The sequence below is a fragment of the Procambarus clarkii genome, chromosome 15 (assembly GCF_040958095.1).
Source record: "Procambarus clarkii isolate CNS0578487 chromosome 15, FALCON_Pclarkii_2.0, whole genome shotgun sequence".
Lineage (NCBI taxonomy): Eukaryota > Metazoa > Arthropoda > Malacostraca > Decapoda > Cambaridae > Procambarus > Procambarus clarkii.
Genome location: NC_091164.1, coordinates 11,701,431 through 11,722,706, shown reverse-complemented (window position 1 = coordinate 11,722,706; position 21,276 = coordinate 11,701,431). Strand labels below are relative to the sequence as shown.

At 38.8% G+C, this 21,276-nt stretch overlaps 1 protein-coding gene across 1 annotated transcript in view; it reads right to left on the bottom strand.

The window, feature by feature from the left end:
- Positions 1-14,509: 14,509 nt before the first annotated feature.
- Positions 14,510-21,276, bottom strand: part of LOC138364908 (uncharacterized) — a 35,357-nt gene continuing 28,590 nt past the window's right edge. Inside the window, exon 4 of the mRNA XM_069324988.1 lies at positions 14,510-17,084. Coding sequence (XP_069181089.1) covers positions 15,340-17,084 — 1,745 coding nt within the window. The 3' untranslated portion in view covers positions 14,510-15,339. The remainder of the gene's footprint in view (positions 17,085-21,276) is intronic.

Below are 21,276 nucleotides of genomic sequence, written 5' to 3'. Positions count from 1 at the left end.
TTGGTCATCTGGACAACCAGGCTGTTGTTAGATGTCGCTGCTCATAGTCTCAAGTATGAATTACAACCCAGTTGATCAGGTATCCTTTGGAGGTCTTTATTAAGTTCACTTTTGAACAGCCTTATGTTTAGAGAGAGGGTTATGAAAAGTCTTGGGACTTTAATGTTTACAGAATGTCTCTTAGCATAATCATTACACCTCAATTTTTCAAATGGCATATTTTAAACATTATACTGTTTATTAGTTTTGAATGACATTAAAAAAATTAACAAAAATCTTATTCCATAAGATAACGTTTTGAAAACTTTTACATTTAAAAAATTTGGCTTGTTAGGCAACTCTGCTATTAGATACGACATATATACATATGAGAAAATCAGCAGGAGCCATGAATAGGATTCGAACCCCCCTCACTTTGTACTCCCAAACTTATTATTGGCCCATAGTAGTGACTCCTAAACCACTACACCACGACACGGTCAAAAGTAGTGCAATCTAAGAGTCCTGAGGTTCCCAACTGGAGTCCAAACCCGGGCTCCCAAACCAGTTGGGAGCCTCAGGACTCCTAGTGGAATCAGCTGACTCCCAGGTTGCACTGCTTTTGACCGTGTCATGGTGTAGTGGTCTATGGGCGCTAGCTTTAGAGTACTAGTACCATGTGAGTGGGTTTGAGGCCTCCTCATGGCTCCTATTGATTTTTTCATTGATACATCACATTAACGTGATTTCATTGATCATATATATATATATATATATATATATATATATATATATATATATGTATATATATATATATATATATATATATATATATATATATATATATATATATATATATATATATATATATATATATATATATATATATATATATATATATATATATATATATATATATATATATATATATATATATATATATATATATATATATATATATATATATATATATATATATATATATATATATATATATATATATATATATATATATATATATATATATATATATATATATATATATATATATATATATATATATATATATATATATATATATATATATATATATATATATATATATATATATATATATATATATATATATATATAGTACACATGGTTGTAAATCATAAAGAAATTAACATGAGATGAACAATGTGACAATGTCAGACAACAAAGGAAGGATTAAGACAGGAAATTCCTTGAGTTACCTTTGTACTTAATAATACATCTTCAGAAATAATACATCTAAAGATGTATTATTGTATTTAATAATACATCTGAAGATGTATTATTAAATACAAAAGTACTTCAGGAATTTTCTGTCTTAATCCTTCCTTTGTAGTCTGACATTGTCATATAGTACATATGTGTATATATACACATACACACACACACAGTTCATATATAAATAATTTGAGAAAAGTACACTCTACTACTTTACTGGATATAAGTAACCTGCTGATCACTATACTGTATTTCATGGCCATAAACTAGCTACACAGTACAGTATTTACACTTCTTCTGCATCAGACTGTGGCTTAATTCGATAGAGATTACGACGCTCAGTTAATTCTGTGATATATTCTTGTCTCCGCTCAGCAGCTAGTTGAGGATTATACCGATACTCTGGGTGTAAACGCATATGTTCCTGCTTCACATACTTCGCTCTGGCCTGCCACTTGGCTTTCTGAGGAGAAAAAATTAAGTGTGTTGAAGCTTATCAAATTTTTGAAATGTTCATTAATGTTCATTTATGATACGATACTTTTGGGAGCTCATGTATATTGTTATCATGCAAAGCCCTGAAATAACAAGCTTTGTAATTACAATATTTAGTTAATTTACATTGCAGTTCTGGGTACAAAGTCTATATCAAATACTAAACCACAAAAATAATAAGCAATGAATGCAATGAAATGCCCAATTCTGATGGGCCTTACGTTGCTCTTTGGGCTTAACTCTGGCATTACCAAGCCTTAACCCAACATACCAGGCCTCTAAAACCCAACTGTTGCCTACCAGAAGCCAAGACTGAGTCTGCTCTCACTATAAGGCAGCAGGGTATCAGAAATTAACCTCAAAATACAGTACGGGGGAAAACCCACCAGAAACCATAGGCACAAGAAAACAGGGGGGTTACGTAAAAGGGAAATAGGCCCTCCTAGATAAATAAGGCAAACAACTGTTGCTGCAAGGTAACAACCACAACTGATTCGACAGACCATCACCACACTGCAGCCCAGGTCACCCAGGGATTCAGCCACCCTGCTCCCTCATTCTGGACCTATCTATGCAAAACACCCACAACCCCTACCTTGAGGTTACCTTGAAGTGCTTCCAGGGCTTAGCGTCCCCGCAGCCCGGTCGTCGACCAGGCTTCCTGGTTGCTGGACTGATCAACCAGGCTGTTGGACACGGCTGCTCGCAGCCTGACGTAAGAGTCACAGCCTGGTTGATCAGATATCCTTTGGAGGTGCTTATCCAGTTCTCTCTTGAACACTGTGAGGGGATTGCCAGTTATGCCCCTTATGTGTAGCGGAAGCGTGTTGAACAGTCTCGGGCCTCTGATGTTGATAGTTCTCTCTCAGAGTACCTGTTGCACCTCTGCTTTTCAACGAGGGTATTCTGCACATCCTGCCATGTCTTCTGGTCTCATGTGATGTTATTTCTGTGTGCAGGTTTGGGACCAGCCCCTCTAATATTTTCCACGTGTAAATTATTATGTATTTCTCCCACCTGCACTCAAGGGAGTACAGATTTAGGCTCTTTAGTCGGTCCCAATAGTTTACATGTTTTACATGAATCCACATGTTTACATGTGGATTCTAGCAGTAAAGGATCTCTGCACACTCTCCAGGTCAGCAATTTCTCCAGCTTTGAAAGGGGCTGTCATTGTGCAGCAGTACTCCCCACAGAAAAGAAGGGAACATGGTGTAAACAGGGAGTCATTGGAGCCCCACCAGAAAGTCATTTCATTGCATTATATGTTTGATTTCTGATAGGGATGGCCTCAATGGTTCCTAGAGATTAACCACATCACTTTGATAAGAGGACAGCGTTCCAGAAAAATCGAAAAGGTGGACTAGACTGACACATGGGTAAAGTATGGAAGGCGAGGTGGGCCTGGTGCACAGCTCTTTTCAACTCTACTTTGTTTGCTAAAGAACATTTTCTAATACTTTTTTGGCACCTCTGTTTTCTTAGCTTGAATATGTGTCCTCTTGTTCCTGAAGTTGCTGATTTCAGGAATTCCTCTTTGTCAAGTTGGTCTATTCCTGTTAGTATTTTGTAAGTGGTGATCATATCATCTCTCTTTCTTCTATCTTCTACTTTTGGCATGTTTAACGCCTCTCGTCTCTCTTCATAACGCTTGTTTTTCAGTTCTGGAATCCATTTTGTAGTAAGCCGTTGCACCTTTTCCAGTTTATTTATGTGGTGATTGATCTCTGATCCCCAGCTTTCCTTGTCCCAATAGTGAGCCAGATTCTGGTCTTGGCTCCTGGTAAGTAATGGGTGGGTCTTAAAATAACTGGTTTGATGGGCTAAGGACTTGGTGGTACTAGAAATAGGCTCAAGAAGCTACTGAAGGGTTCCTTCCAGAAATAATTTTCTACTCTACTGATTTTTGAAAAAAACATTCATACAAATTATGACTTCCACAGAATGACATACATTAAGCCAAAAGAATTGTTTTACACAAACAAAACCTTGCATTGAATTTAAATTCCAAAATAAGAAAATACAATCTGCTCTAAAAAGCTTAGATAAATTTCTTACCTCTGACAATGGTAAATTTCTCCATAAGTAACCTAGTCTACAAGTTATTTGAGTGACACTTTCGTCAGGGTATTCGGCACGAACCTGTTCCCTTACTTCCCTTTGAAAGAGCATGTACTGATTCATTGGACGTTTTATCTGAAAATAATGGACATAGTTGAATAGAAAAGAGGAATGTATCATATGCAATGAACAATCTCAATATCATATGCAATCTCAAAGGATTACATGCCGCAGAAAGAGTGGATATGAAAGGGAATTAAGACAATAAAGCACAAAACGTTGAAAAAATTTGAAAATACACAATTAGGGATGCTATTTGTAACTGAAATAAGTCTTGGAATAAAATGCTAAGACAATAACATTGGAGACAGCATGGAATACTATGATGGGGAAAAGCAAAACTATCCTGAGAGGCCAGACAATAACACTGTTCAGATCTGCCACTGAGGTGTGCAGAGAAAATATAGTTAAGAGGTCATAGGGAGATTTGGATGACCCTGGGTATTGTCTCTTACAGAGGATGAAATTACGTTCAGGTGGAAGATGAGGATGTGGATGATGGTACACTTCAAAAAGTCGAGGCCATGTTGATGCATGTCTATAGGAGTGATGTAACACAGAGAGTAAGGAGGTGGGAGGTTTCTATTCACAATGTAGGCTGCTCAGAGAACATTTCTTTAAGAAGATAAAAACAAAAGTGGCCAAATACAAATACAAATTCACATGTACATGACAAAGACGCCACTTTCAAGGTCAACAAGTAAAGTCAAATGCAGATCCCTCAAACAGTACTAGGGCCTTGAGCCATGTCAGGAATGTATGCCCGTCAAAATTGAAATGTTATGCCCAGTGCATGTTAGGTTACTTTTTGTATGCATGACTATTACTGTACTGCTATTATAAATGTGTGAAAATCCCTATGAAGAGCAAGCAATACTACATATTCAGTACAATAGCTGCATTTTGCTGCATTTGGGTAACAAGCAATAGCCTCGGCTACACAGATGTTATTAAGTAATTACCAAGAGGAAGTGCTAAGCCAGATTGGCTATAATTGGTATAACTGTTTATGTTAGAGAATAATTAAGAAATAATAATATGTTTATATAAGGGAATAATTAAGAGATAATGATGTTTATGTTAGAGAATAATTAAGAGATAATAATAACAAAAAAAAGTAAAAAATATTTTTAGTACCATGAATATATTACAGTACAGCATATTTATTTATATATAAATCAAATCATTGCTTAAGTAATATTTGCCTCAAAATATACGCAACTATGTGTTCTATCATTTGCTATAAAGAAAACACCTGAACATTTGGTGATAAATAGTCATGAAAGCTAAAACATTAAAAAATTTGTACTCCTCCCGATCCCGAACTTGTATCAGGTCAGGAATGAAATAATATGGATTTGGGGGTTGCACTTTACCCTTTGCAGATACCGGATATTAATATAAAAATTAACTTAACAATAAATCTGGACTGCATTTGGATTAAAATTGCAGTACCTCAAAATTTCTAAATACAAATCTAAAAGAACAAGATATGCAGGGATTGCGGCATCATAGAAGTACAGTATCTTGATTTAATGTCTACACTTACCATATTTCTGGGCCTCTTAATCTTCTTTTCTAAAGGGCAAAGAGGTTCAACCTGCTCTGGGTCATTTTCTCTTTCATCCAATCTTGAGGTATTTTTCTGCTCTCTGATCAAGAACTCCTTTGCCCAAAGTTTATTCTCAACATTGACTTTCTTTAGTTGCATTTCAACATACTTGGTGTGATCATTTCTTGCAATTTTGGGAGACTTGAGCTTCTGTGTTTTGTGTTTTATGTCATTCATATCAGACACCACAGATCCATCCACACTGGTTTCTTCTAAAGACTGACCACTGTTAGCATCAGTAGACAAAGGCCCAGAAGAAAATTCTGTCTTGACTGAATCCAATGAAACTTTTATCTCATTTTTTACTACAGCTGAAGATGTGAGGCAATCTTGAGAGATATTGCTCAATTGTAATTTGTTTCTGGAAACATACTGAAGGATATCATGATAACCATTACTCTCTTGCACTGCTGCTGTTTCATACCACACATTTTTACTAGACGTGTTTGTTTTGGATGTTTGCAATAACGTTTTGGCTGTACTGCAGGTTGTTTTATCTGATATTTCCTCTGAAACATCAGCAACATCCTGAATGCTCTGATCATTTATGGGCAGAGTAGTCAATGGATTTGCTGTTGGCATACACCGAGTAAAAGGTTTCACGGCATGTAAATTATCTGGTGTACTGTCAACTGAAAGAAATGGAACACAGGACTGTGATCTGGGGTACTTAGTTACTCTTGGTTCACAAGAGGATGTTGATGGAAGAGGAAAAGATTCAAAACTATGATGACTAGATAAAGGTTCTGATGCTGGAAACTGCTTATCAGCACATAAATCTGGAGGAGTAGAGAAAGGCCGCTGGGATGCAACAGGTCCAGGAGTAACAGCTCGTACATAGTCTCCAGACTCCTCTTCACTGTTTTCATCATCGTCTGACACCCATGACATTGGCCCTGAAAGGAAATACACAACACTACAGTATATCAAAATAAGCAATGAAAGCAATATACAGTATTCAATAATACTGTAATAATAAATTTTTTTATTTATATAATACATGTAACATATTACAGGAATATATTTAATTTAATGATTTATATATAATTTTTGACAGGCAGTCTGTATGAGCATAATTACCTAAGTATAGTTACAGAATGAGAGCTACGCTCATGGTGTCCCGTCTTCCCAGCATTGTCACATAACACACTGAAACTACTGGACAGTTTTGGCCTCCACCACCATCTCACTTAACTTGTTCCAACTCTCTACTACTGTTTTAAAAAAAAATCCAATTTTTTTCCAGCACCATTGTTTCCTTAGCTTGAATCTGTGACCTCTTGTTCTTGAGGTTACTGGTTTCAAGAATTGCTCTTTGACAATTTGGTAGAATCCTGTTATTATTTTGCAGGCAGTCATATCCTCATATCATCATAAATCATCTCATCTCTTTTTTTTTTTCCTTCTATCTTCTAGCTTTGGCATATTTAACATCTCTATCCTCTCTTTATAACTCTTGTTTTTATGTTTCAGAAGACATTTTGTAGCATGCCTTTGCCATTTTTCCAGTTTATTGATGTGCTTCTAGAGATATGGGCACCATACAACTGCTGCATATTCCAATTTTGGTCCCATAAAAGTCATGAACAGTTTCATTAGTATTTCACCATCCATGTACTGGTAATTAAAAGCAATTCTGAAGTTGGAAAGCTCAGCATATGCACCTCGCACAAAAGTCCTTCATGCGCTCCTCTAGTGACAGTCTACTATCCAGAACCACCCCTAGATCTCTTTCTTCGTTAGTGTTCTTTAATTCCTTTCCACATAATTTGCAGGTTGTGTGGTCTATTTTCTCCTATTCCACATTTTATAACATGGCATTTATTCACATTGAATTCCATTTGCCACATAGTGTTCCAAGCACTTATTTTATATAGGTCAATTTGAAGGGCATGACAATCATTTATGTCTCCTATCTTCCCTAGTAGCCTAGCAACATCAGCAAACATATTCATATAATTCGTTATTCCTTCTTGTAGATCGTTTATGTAGATGATGAACACTGCTGATGCAAAAACTGATCCCTGTGGTACTCTGTTAGTAACTCTCCAGTCAGATAAATTGCCTATTACAGTATTACAATTATTGCTCTCATTTTTGTCAGGAAATTTTTCATCCATGTAAGCAGTCGCCCAGTCACCCCTTCAGCATGTTCCAGTTTCCAAAACAGCATCTTGTACAGGACTCTCTCAAAATCCTTTTTTAGGTCCAGATAGATAGTCAACCCAACTATATCTTTTCTGTAGAATCTCTGTGGCTCTATCATAAAAACTAAGTAGATTTGTTACACAGCTTTCTGGAAGAATCTAGCACTGGGGCTATATAGACATAGACATATGGAAGTGAAACTTAGGTATGGAAAGGGGCAGAGTGCTCAAGAATATAAGCAGTGGAAATTATTATTTTTTTTTTTTTTAAATAAGAGAAGCTGGTGTATAAGCACAATATGTGGGATGGGTTAAGAGTGAGAAGGAACTGTTGATGAGTGATGTGAGAGTGAAATGGGTGAAACACATTTTGCTTAGGTGGTACGGATATGTTAGTAAGGTGTCTGAGAATCACTTACAAGTACCGTAGTGTGTGTATATGGCTGGCCAAGAGATCATATGGCAGAGGGATATGACCAGCATCTTGCAAGGAAAAAATGGAATACTATATGGAAGAAGAGGTGAATATATGGGGTAGAAAGCATGAAAATGTTTAAGGATTGTGGGGGGTGAGAGAGCCTGCCAGAATTTTTTTTTAATTATCAGGGAAAAGCACCAAGCCATTATGACTACAGCACTTGGAAGGGATCAGAATAAGGATTTGGGATGGGACACATTTACACTGTGGCAACTTCCTGGCGGGGAGCTCCCAGGAGGGAGTGAGGCATTCTGGCTATAGAGAATACAGTATAATTAAATTTAGAACATGAATATAGTTTAGTGTCTGGAATATAATGATGATAAAACCCAAAAATGTTGGTAACCTGTTCATTTAAAATTGGGAGGGTACCAGGTCAATGGCTGTAAATAAGGCTCCAGTTACTGATCTCAAATTCAGGCACTGGAACTGTTCAGCTGGTAAATCAGAGGTCCTTAAAGTAAGTGGCTACTGTATGAGTTCAGAGAGTACAGAGCTATGAAAATGTAATGAATATGAAGGGCAAAGAGTCTTACGAGTTTAGAATAATAATAATGACCATAGTAAGTACAGTATAATTAAGATAGTGAAAGTTCAGGGAATTTAATAACTAGAGTGAGTATAACTTCAAGGAGAATAATGAATAAAATATGTGCAGAGTATTAGGAGTTCAGGAGTATAACAAGTAGAGCAAATATGCAGAGTATGAGAGTCGAACAAGTATGATGGTCGGGTGCGAGTGTTGGCTGGGTTGGCGTGGTGATTGGGTGTCACTGGCAGGTGGATGGGGTTGGCCTATGGCAAGTGGTGGTAGTAAAGATGGTGGATGGATGGGAAGTTACACAAAAATGTTCACAGTATGAATGCTGTGGCAAGTGCAGAACCTATGATACTGTAGTGATGTATATACACTCCAAAGAACCTTAATTAATCTCAAGCAAGATTGAAAAATTAAACAGTAATGTTAAGGATATTAAAGACTTTGCCTTCAAAATATTTGTAGATATGGTAGGGCATAAATTGACGTAAATGAAAACATGGGAAGTTACCTTGAAGTCCCCCTTCTTATGCTGCATAACCCTTTTTTTTTATTAAGTATGAAAGTGCTTACTAGTCCATTACAGAATATATGTGATTGACATAATATTTAGTCACCTTTCTTTTAAGATGGATTCAATCTTGGAACGACATTCACTTTCGGGATCATGTTAAAATAGTTTCTGGCTTTGTAACAGGCACCAGAATAACTACTGGATTACTGTATGCTCATAAATTACTTGTATCTTTCATTATCTCACAAGGCTTATGCTCCAGCACTATCCAAATCGGCTGTGACTGGGCCCAAGATCAGTTGAAAAACACACACACAACACTAGTTAATTATGGGTCAAGATCTAGAACCCAAGAGCCGTAGCTCAAACCTTGCAAGTACAACTAGGTGAATATAGATTAAAACACCCCCCCCCTCCCAGGCAGGAAAAAGCAATTATTATTATTCAATCCCAATATTTATTAACATACATTGCACAATTATATACACATGAACACACTGAAGAACACAGGATTTGGTATAGAGATGTACACAGTACTGTATACCAATTTTAACAAATACAGTTAGAGTAGGGTTTTTGCATGACGTAAAGAAGAAAAGTTAACATTTATTTGAGGAAAAAACTTTAAACTGGATATGGTTCCACTGCATAATTGTAATCAAGAAAAGTTCTTGATCTTGTTAGCCAAGATATCTTATGATAAACAATATTATGAAATTTCCTTAACAGATATAATTTCTCCCTTCCCCCATCATTTGCCTTGCTCCTCTCCTCTCTCACCACTTTTACAGGCTACTTCTCTCCTCTCTCTACCTTCCTTGCTCTTTCTTTCCCCTCTACTTTCGTCTTCCCCTCTCCTTTTCTTGCATCTCCCCACCCCCCTCCCTTGCTTGCTTCTAGTATTTTACCCAGTGTAAATTATTATGTATCTCTCCTGTCTATGCTCTTGGGGTACACATTTTATATTTTTAAGAGGTCCCATTAATTTAAATGTTTGAATTTATTCCAGCAGTAAAAGATCATTGTACACTCTCCAGGTCAGCAATTTCTCCAGCTTTGAATGTGGGCTGTTTAGTGTGTAACACTATTCCATTCTAGAGAGCGCTAATGTCTTAAAAGTATCATTGGTGTGGCATCTCTTGTTTGAAAGGTTCTTGTTATCCGACCTGTCATTTTCCTTCTAGTTGTGACAACTATTTTGTTGTGTTCTTTAAAAGTAAGATCTTCCAACACAATTACTTGTAAGTCTTTTACATTGCTATTTCTTTCAATAGTGTGATTTGACTGCATTTTATATGTAGTTTCTGTTATTATATTTTTGTTTTTTCTATAGTAACTGGAACTTATCCTCATTAAATAACATATTTTCTTTGGCCCATTGAAAGACTTTATTAACAACAGATTGGAAGTTTGCTGCTATATTGTCTACTCTCGTGAAAATCCTGAGGTCACCTGCAAAGGATGATACAGTACTAAAGTTTGCATCCTTCTCTATATCTGATATAAGGTTGAGAAAAAGTACTGGAGAAAGCACGGTACACCATTGGGGGGGGGGGGGGGGCTGATCTTTTCATGGTGGATGATCCCAATTTTACTTTGTTGACTATTACACTCTGGGTTCTATTCGTTAGGAAGTTGAAGATCTATCCCCTACTTTACCATTAATTCCTTTTGTGTGCATTATATGTGCAATAACACAATGGCCACATTTACCAAAGATCTTCGCAAAATCTGTGTACAGTATATTACATCAGCATTTTGTGCATCTTCCATGGTATCCAAGGACATGTCATAGTACTCACTTAGTTGTATTTGTGGGAGTTGAGCTTTGGCTCTTTGGTCCTGCCTCTCAACTGTCAATCAACAGTTGTCTAGCAATTGTGAGGCAGGAGCACCTTGTACTGAACCTTTGTTGCCCGGGGTTATCTAGACGTTGACTCCGTGTGTTTTGTGATCTTACTTTTTAGCACTCAAAGATTTTTATTAGTCTATCAGTTCTTGCATCTGCTTTGCTACCACATTTATGAATTGACAATCTCTGCTGTTTTAAGTATGTTGGGAAAAACATCAGTATCTAGGCTACATCTCTAAAAGATATTTAGGGCCTGTGATAGTGGTTTTTGTGCAATTCTTGATGAATATAAAATTCCAGGAGTCCGGGCCTGGTGCAAGGGAATGCTGTCTATGGCCACTAGACAGCATTGATGTCACCCTAACCCCACTATGTCACTGGGGTTAGGGTGACATCTAATACTGCACATAGTTTGACAGTGGTCTCGCATTCATAAAGAATTCGTTTGGATTCTTAATCTTCAGTGAGTTCAGGACGTCACTGAAAACAAGCATAATGTAGCTCCAGTATTTTGTTAATTACTTTGTTGTCATCTGTGAAAGTTCCATCACCCTTCCACTAGGGCCCAATGCTAAATGTAGTTTTTGATCTAGATTTTGCATAGGAGAAAGTATTTTGGATTCCTCTTTTTCTACTTATGGCCTCTTACTCTTTTTTACATGATTCTTGCAATTTTAGCTCAATTCTTCCCATTTTTTTTTTACACAGCCTTCTTTGTAGTTCTTGGGATACAATGGAGTGTTTGAGTTCTCAATGTGTTCTCAAGTAAAATTCCAATATGGAACATACAATCCATCAAGTGATGGATAACACTAAATAAATACAATGTTATATGCATATTCTGACACTACTATCATAGCTGTTTCTTGCATGAACAGTTACGTTAAAATTTACAAGAGGCTTTCATAAATATTCCAAATACTGTTACATTTATATAGCTTAATGTTAGGACCAGTAAGCAGTGCTCTAAAACTAATACTGTATATATTTCTCCCTTTTTCAGGTTCCAACTTCTGATTATGTTGTAAATTACCTTTTTTCCTAATAAATAAATTATAGAGGGTTAAACATATTTGTGCCAATTGCAGGCGATGAGTCACAATAACGTGGCTGAAGTATGTTGACCAGACCACACACTAGAAATTGAATTCTCAATCGACTTGAGAATGGTCCAGGACGGACCGAAACGTCGTCGTCCTTTCAATTTCTAGTGTGTGGTCTGGTCAACATATTTGTGCCAATTGTTTTAGCCATGCACAAAAGGGTGTTGGTTTGTTACAACTCATCCTCCTGTTTAGATAGTACCTATTGTGACGATCATCAATACTCAGAATTCGTACATTCTTAGCTTTTAGATAGTAGTATACTGACTAGTAAGGAATTCTTTTAAAATAAATGAAGCTAAAACACAAACTTATATAATCCTAGGCCTAGTATAGCACACACATATGTACTATATTAGGCCTAGGGAAGTTAGGATAGGTTAGTTTAGTTTGTCAAAGCAACACGAGTAAAAAAAAAAATAGTTTTCCGGTTTGTCTGACTCAATGGTTCAGATTCCTACGTTCTAATTTCATTATACATCGGTATATATACTATGGCCCTCATCCTTATTATAAGTATTACCATAACAGGAGGATGGGCTGGTGTATTCACATCCAGGGAGGCATGCGACATGGCTGCGTAAGGTATGGGACTTTGAGCATTGAGTTCGCAGGTAATGGACATGTGATTGCTAGTTCAGACAGGCGTCAAAAGTCTATTAAAAACTGTTAAATGATCCTTACAGTGAAAGCGAGTTCCAAAGAGGGTCAAGGACGGACAGAGGATGATACGTGCGTGATAGCCCAGGATAACAATAGTAATCGCAAGCTGGAACCCGGCGTTGAAGGGGAAAAATCATTACAACAGTAAAAAGTCAGGCTGCCAACATAAAATACCAAATAAACCCTGGTTGGGAGAGAGAACTGATGAGCATTAAGGACAACTGGGAAAAAAGATTAGTGCTTGAAAAACTACCTTCTGAGACAACTCCATATCTGTAATAGGAGGCAAAGAAAGCAGTCTCAAGGCATATTTTAAAGGTATAGTTGGAGAGGAGACTTTAACGAGAGTAGTAAATTGCCTTGGATGCCAAAAAGAATGCAATTGGTTTAATATTTTTAGGTAGTGTAATACACCTTCTCAAGGTAAAAAGGATGACTAGTTAAATTACTCTCAGAAAAGGAGTTACAAATATAAACTTCCAAATTTATCAAGATAGCTGTGCTATGACACCTACAAAAGATAATTTAAAGGATGAAGATGTCTCAGACGAAGGCACCAAGCCAAGGAGACTACCCACAACCATAGGTGTAGCAGAATAACCCCAAGTGAAGATGCCTTCTACTAGCTTTAATATTAAGAAATTATTTCACCTTTAGCACTCTTGCTTCTAATTATTGCTTCTTGTATTAGGGAAATATTGCACAGATAATATACAGATGTCTAACATCCATTAATCCATAAATTGAAGTTTTAAATTTTGGTATTTTGACTGTTTTAATAGTAAATGATTCAAGGTACTGGTCAATACTTTTTACACTTAACTCTATGTATAGGTGGTTTCTTGCCCGAAACGCTATGCGTGTTTGTGGCTTTGCAAGAAGGTAAAAATACCAATCTTATGTAATCTCACAAACCTTTGTACCTTCTTGTAAATATAAATTATTATTATTATGAGATCAGGGGTGAAAGTGTATTGGAAAGCACCCGATATAAGACTTCTCCAATTAACTGTTGCATGTTTGGGTCAAATCTACTTTACAGTCAAGTTACATACTTCCATACCCAGCACGCACAAATATGAGGTTTTTCTTGTTATTGGCATTACTTTCTCTACACTTCTCTTATTACTTTGCTTTCTTTGGTTTACTCTTATCTTTTACATAAACCTAACCATTTCTAAACATTTATATTTCTCTAGGCAAATCAGAGTCAACTGTTTCATGGATGTGTAGTGGTTGTAACATTAAGTCATGTGGATGTTTTCAGTATGATGCAAATTAATCTGCATCAATTGTAAACACAAATTTTTACTAAAAATGACAAATAAGAAATGGCATAAAATGATGATGATTGACTATGGTATGTATTAAATACTATATATTTCGTTTATAAAGTCATCACAAATATGAACAATACTACAGTACTTAATCTTACAAATCGTTCCAATATAGAATATTTCTTTCTTAGGTGATCTGGTGAAAAAGCAGAATAACAATATATTGATACTAATTATTTACACAATAGATATTACAACCTTCTGCTGACACCTGAATACAGGTGTCAGCATTTATTACAGGTTATGCTTATATACATTGTAACACATGTAGCTATTATACATATTTGTATAGTTACATATGCATAGGTACATAGTTGTATGCATGCATATATACATACAGTACATACATATTATTTTATATATATATATATATATATATATATATATATATATATATATATATATATATATATATATATATATATATATAATCATATCTATTATAGCAGTAAAGATAATGTTACACAGAACATTAAAGTTCACAAGTACAATAGATTCCAATATTTTACCTGTGATTTACCTTTAACCAGTTTCTTAAGTTGTTCAACTCTTCTATCCTATCATGACACACCTGAATGCACGCACCAGCCCACCACGATGTATCCCGGTGCACGTGGTCAACCACCATGATGCATCCCGGTGCACGTGGTCAACCACCATGATGCACGTGGTCGTCCACCATGATGCATCCCGGTGCACGTGGTCACCCACCATGATGCATCCCGGTGCACGTGGTCAACCACCATGATGCACGTGGTCGTCCACCATGATGCATCCCGGTGCACGTGGTCACCCACCATGATGCATCCAGGTGCACATGGTCACCCACCATGAGCCATCTCAGAGCATATGTCTTCCATCCAAGCTGTCCTACTCACATGTTCTCAGGCAGCTGAATGTTTCTTGGTTATGGGTTTGGGTTCCACTTGAAACGAAGTATTTTTTTTTTTTTGTATGGCTCAGACTAGAAGCTGAAGATGTTGTTGTCCGTGTGAGTGATTACCTGATTATTATACAGGTCTGGCGACTTAGTTGGTTCAAATTAAGCACCAGGCAAATTACAGTTGCATGCAACATGTCAAGTGATGATAAGGGTAAAAGTAAATGCTTTCTCAACATGGCATCTGACTGATAATTCAATCTTTGAGGAAAGCAATAAGGTATACATATAATTTTCAACTTGACTGCGCACGATATATGTGAAGCAATCTGGTATATATACACACATACATGAAAAGCAATTGCAATTTTAATATTGACCAAGAAAATGATAGCCATAGTAGCCACCTGGAAAGCCATATGGAGTATAATTGTACTCTGCTCCACGGCTACTGGCATCATTCATACGATTCTGTGGATCATAGCCATAAGTTAATGGTTCTTCCGACTTGTATGTGGCTAGGGCTGAATCAGAGGGTTTACTTAGTGGGTTGTCAATAACTGCTCTACTGACATTAAGGGCAGAGACTGGGTGGTTTAGCGGACTGGAATTCATAGTTGCTGAGGAAATATCACCTACCCCTGTTGGATCACCCCTAGACAGATCTCGGGTCAAGTCACGGGACAAGTTGTAAGCAGCAGCTGCAGTCAAATTTGCCCCAAGAGATGCATTTACCATTTGAGGGGGTTTTGGTATTCCTGCTGAAGAAAGACCAGGATGAATTAATGAACTTCCTTGGTCACTTGGGTTTATTGAAGAAGAGTCACCATTTTGAGAGCCTCTGTTGATACTTATATCAGAGTTGCTGCCATCTTCATTTGAAGCTCCAGTTGCAATGTTGCTTGGCCCTGCTATATGCTTTATAAGTGGCATATGACTAGATGAGTTATCAGTTTCACCATCTTCGAAGAAGGATTCGTCGTCATCTCTGTGATTATCATCATGTTGTGAACTAACTTGATCACTGTACGGTTCAGCTTTTCTTTGTTTTGAAAATTTTAAATTATTATTTGATTTAAAAGTAGCAAGCCACCCATTAGATGCTTTAAAATCATGGTATCCAAGTTCAGGAGCGATCTGGAGTGCCTTGGCTCGCAACATCCCAGTGGTGATTTTGACACCAGCTACAACTGTCATGTGTCGATACCATTGTATGAGATGCTGATTAAGTAAAGCATATTCACTCTTCCTTTGTCTTTTCATGGTGAGCTTTTCTCCCCGTAGAAGACTATCTCGGTAAATTGTAAGTATCTCCTCTCTCCTTTTAATTATGCCACTAACTTGAGTCTTTCCAATTCCATAAAGGTGAGCAATCTGCCTTTGTGACTTTCCATCCAAAAAGGCTTCAATGACTTTCACCTTTTCCTCCAGAGTAAGGGTTGTTCGTGTTTGTTTCTCTCTCTCCTTTACTGGAGGCAAGGTAAACAGAGACAGTGGGTTAATTGCCGGAAACTTCACATCATCTGAAGATTCCTCAAATTTATCTTCTGGTATTCTTTTTTCTGAAAGTTCCCACACATCTGAGTCTTTATTTTCATTAGTAACCGATTTGATAGCCATTTGTACTTTGGTATTTTCTTCTGGTGTAGATTTAGGAGACAAAATATTTTCCTTATTTCTATTACTTTTTGCAGTATCCTCATCAGTTGGAAAAGGAGGGTCACAGTTCACACTAACTTTTTCCATCGATTCCAAAACGGAAGCAACTGTCTTTTTCTTCAGTCTTTCTAATGCCCTTGTTATTGGTCTCTCATTAGAATCTGAGCCAAACAGTGACCTCCTCTCTTTTGCCAGCCACTTTTTTCTACCTTCGTCTAATGTTCGCCTGGCTTTGAATTTACGTTTTGCTCTTTTTAATGGCAAAGATGTACAGAAAAGAGGTTTTCGCTTTACTATGCTTCGCCATCCGTCAAGATCCTGTCCTGTGGTTAGACTGATTGTCAATGGGCCATCTTCACACGGAACCTCCAGGGTTTTTTCCACCAAAGGAAGAACTAATGACGCTGCATCTTCATTCTTCGAGGGTGGGCTTTTGTGTCGAAGGAGATGCAGGTCTGAAAGAGAAGAGGAAACTTACAAGTCATGGTTCTGTCATTGACTGCATTTATGATAATAGAAACATACTAACAAATATTATAGAAACAGTTCACAAAGAATATACTTAAAACAAGCTTTGTGGCTTGTTTTCACAACAAACAGTTGTGAAGTTTTGATGACCGAACCATAACATTGTCAAGTTGCCAATTCTCTTACGGCCTCTTGTGACATATGTAAACATTTTCGTTATTCAATACTTATATGCATAAGAAAAATTACTTTAACGGTACATAAAAAAAGGAAAAATCATTTGGGTTATAATAAAACCAATGCACATATACACAATAATCATGGAATATTACATCTGCCAAAGAAAAGTCTATTTCACTAACACTAGAATGCAAGGAAAAATATCTGTGTTGTAGGGTTTTCCTTCTAAGATATCTACAGATTACAGTGCTCAAATCTAAATTATTTTAAGGACAAAAATGCACAAGAATATTCCTAACAAAAACTAATATTAGTTTCAAAGGGGACTTGCCTCCTAGCATAAACTATATGGTAAGCTATATGGATTAATTGTCAATAATTTAAAAACAAAAACCCTGTGGTATATGCAAAAAATAATCATGTTTGAAATATATTAAAATAAATGCCTCATTAAGTTGTCTTCATTAGTTACATTTTCAGTTAAGAAGGGGAAAAATATTTCTCTCTCTCTCTCTCTCTCTCTCTCTTGCCCTCTCTCTCTCTTGCCCTCTCTCTCTCTCTCTCTCTCTCTTGCCCTCTCTCTCTCTCTCTCGCTCTCTCTCTCTCTCTCTTGGTCTCTCTCGCTCTCGGTCTCTTGCTCTCTCTCTGTTTCACACACTCTCTCTCTCTCTCTCTCTTGCCCTCTCTCTCTCTCTCTCTCTCTTGCCCTCTCTCTCTCTTGCCCTCTCTCTCTTGCCCTCTCTCTCTCTCTTGCCCTCTCTCTCTCTCTCTCTTGCCCTCTCTCTCTCTCTCTTGCCCTCTCTCTCTCTCTCTCTCTCTCTCTTGCCCTCTCTCTCTCTCTCTCTCTCTTGCCCTCTCTCTCTCTCTCTCTCTCTTGCCCTCTCTCTCTCTTGCCCTCTCTCTCTCTCTCTCTCTCTCTCTCTCTCTCTCTCTCTCTCTCTTGCCCTCTCTCTCTCTCTCTCGCTCTCTCTCTCTCTCTCTCTTGGTCTCTCTCTCTCTCTCTCTCGCTCTCTCTCTCTCTCTCTTGGTCTCTCTCGCTCTCGGTCTCTCGCTCTCTCTCTCTCTCTGTTTCACTCTCACTCTCTCTCTCTCTGTTTCACTCTCACTCTCTCTCTCTCTCTCTCTCTCTCTCTCTCTCTCTCTCTCCCCTGAATTGATGAAAACTTGTGAAATGGTGCTGCACAGTGGTAAAAGACAGCAGCTTTTTCCAATCATCAGAAAAGTCTGACCTTAACCTTCTTCTCCAATACAAAAACTTGCAAAGTATGGAGGTCACAGTCACGGCGACGAAGTTTGATGACTGACCAAGTCTTTTCTGGATAACATTATTGGAAGGTCATTGCCTATCCTTAACTCTATAAAGTAAGATTAACTGTCACTATATTCTCTTATGCACTAGAGAGCATTTTATTGTTTTGTTTGGTAGTAAGTAAATTATGGAATACAGTTACCCCACACCTCCCTTCGATTCATCTTCCCTCTTGCCTTGTATTACACACACTAGCTTATCAGAACTTTATAAGTGTCCAGGGCAGATCAAAATGTCATTACAGGAGAGGAGGCGTGGTCGACGACCGGGCCGCAGGGACACTAAGCCCCGGAAGCACCTCAAGGTAACCAGTACTTTCATTTCATGTGTGATGGTTGAGTTAATATTTCATCATGGACAAAAGTGTCACCACATGCCTAAGGTGCTGATTTGTACAATGTCCCTCCACATCAACTAAAATTGAAGACTCTTGTCTCTTCTCGACAACATTCTTGAAGAGAAACAGAAAACGCAGTAAAGACTAGAGTGGCATAAAGTCACAAGCAGTTGGGCACTCCTTGTTTGAATCTTGTTTTTAACTGGCCAGAAAATTTGCTTCTCAACCATAATGCAGGGCATAGACCACTTCTATACACAAGGATAGAAGGGGCTTGTGGGGATGAGAGAGTGCACAGAGGTGGAGGAGAAAGAGTGTGTGCATACCGAGGGAAAAGCAAGTGAAGAGGAAAAGAGGGATAGGAAGGAGGATAATGATTGAATGTGAATGAAGAATGGGGTAATAAGGGAGGAGTGATGTACATAAATTTTCTTGAATAAAAGTGACAAGCCAGCTGGGAAGGGTAAACAAATTTCTGATTTCAATACAGTAATTTCTTGAAGAGATTACCAGCCAGGTTAACTAAACGGTAATAATAATAATACTAGTAATAATAATAATAATAATAATAATAATAATAATAATAAAAACCAGCGTTGAATGTAATGAAACGCTATTTTCTGGGTGAGTCCCGGAGGTTCCCCGGAGCTATCCCAGGCTGATATGGTAATGTCAGACTTTAGCATCAGTCATGTGTATGAAGTTCTATGGGTCTACCGGGGACCACGAGCCAGAACCAGGCCCCCTCAGAGAGGCAAAGGGAGCAATGGCCTATAGAAACCCCCGTGTGGTTGGAAGCATTCTGTCTGCCATCGACCAGGTCAGGCACCCAGAAAGGTAAGCGTCCCAAAACAAACCCATATTCTGGTGAAAATTGCTACCAGAAGCCGAACAAGTGGATAGAACTCCCCTAAAAGAAACAAGCAAATGATCATGACGTCACACGTCACCCCACCACTGTCTGCGCAGCTCCCCCCCTTCCCGGGAGGGGGAAGGGGGAACCCCAGACCTATCACGCCAGCTATCCACCATCAGTTCTGAGATTGCATGTCAAAAAACGCGAAAAATCGCCGACCAGAGGGAGGAAGGGATGCTGGGGAGCCTCTGGGTCTCACCCAGAAAATGGCGTTTCATTACATTCAATGCTGGTTTTCTTAGGGGGGAGCCCCCTTCGGCTCCCCGGAGCTAACTACCCACAGAAGAAAAAAAGAGGGACATAGCCAGGAGGCGGTCGCTGCACACTCCCCAACTCAAAGTCGAGACAACTGGCTGCAACTGCCAACCCAAGGCGACACAGGCCCGAATGGGCCCGGGAGCGACACGAGACATCGAGCAGCCAGGCCCCTGTACAATTGCCAAAAGCCCTGTGCCCGAATGTCAGCTAGGACATGCCACCAAGATGGCAGCAAGAGCAGCGAATCTACGACTGCCATACCTTGAGGTGCTTCCGAGGCTTAACGTCCCCGCGGGCCGGTTGTCGAAGTCATAGGCATGGGGATAGAACACAGGCAGGTCAGCCGCAATAACATTGTGGACGACCTGGGAGACCTTCACCCACGAACAGGGAAGAACGGAACCGTAGCAACCCAAAGCGCGTCCCGAACACAGAAGCCGTGGCACGCAAATAAAAGCGGAGGGCTGCAACCGGACACAAAACACGATGCACCCCTGGCCCGACCAACCAAGCACCAACAAACCAAGGACCCCTCCGGAAAGCAGCAGCCTCATTCCGTTCAGAAAAGAGGGAGACGGCTGCAACCGAACAAACCAATCGCCACGACCGAAGGAGAGAAAGAAGCTCAGCAACCCGACCCCGATCTCTGGCCAAATGCCAACAGGAAAAGAGCCTTCGAGAAACAAACCCAAACCGAAGGGGTCACAACCAACCGAGGAAAAGAAAGAGCATGCTGTCCAGAGACCAGGACGGCTCAGGCAGTGCATGAGCAGGCTGGAGGTGAAACAATGCACGAGACAGCTTACGAACGGCGCAGATGTAACACCAAGACCGAAAACAAGCCAAAGCGGCTCTGCCAGCGCCGGACGAAACGAGACGACAGTATGTGCCAAGATGACATACTGTCATCTTGCCACGATGACAACTCTGAACCCCCACCAGAAAAACCAAGCTGATGCCAACAAATGCAGCCACCTAAGAAGGGACAGAAGGAAAAGGAAGGACAGCCAAAATACCCCATACTGCTGCCAAGAAGAAGCATGCAGGTGGGACACCAACAACGAAGCCACCGATCACCAACCGAAGGTGAGAGACTCGAGGCAGAGCCTAACCAGCCCCGTTAAGGTTCATTTGAGCCTAGGAAGAGGCGGAGCTGCGGGAAAATCTCGGGTGCGACCA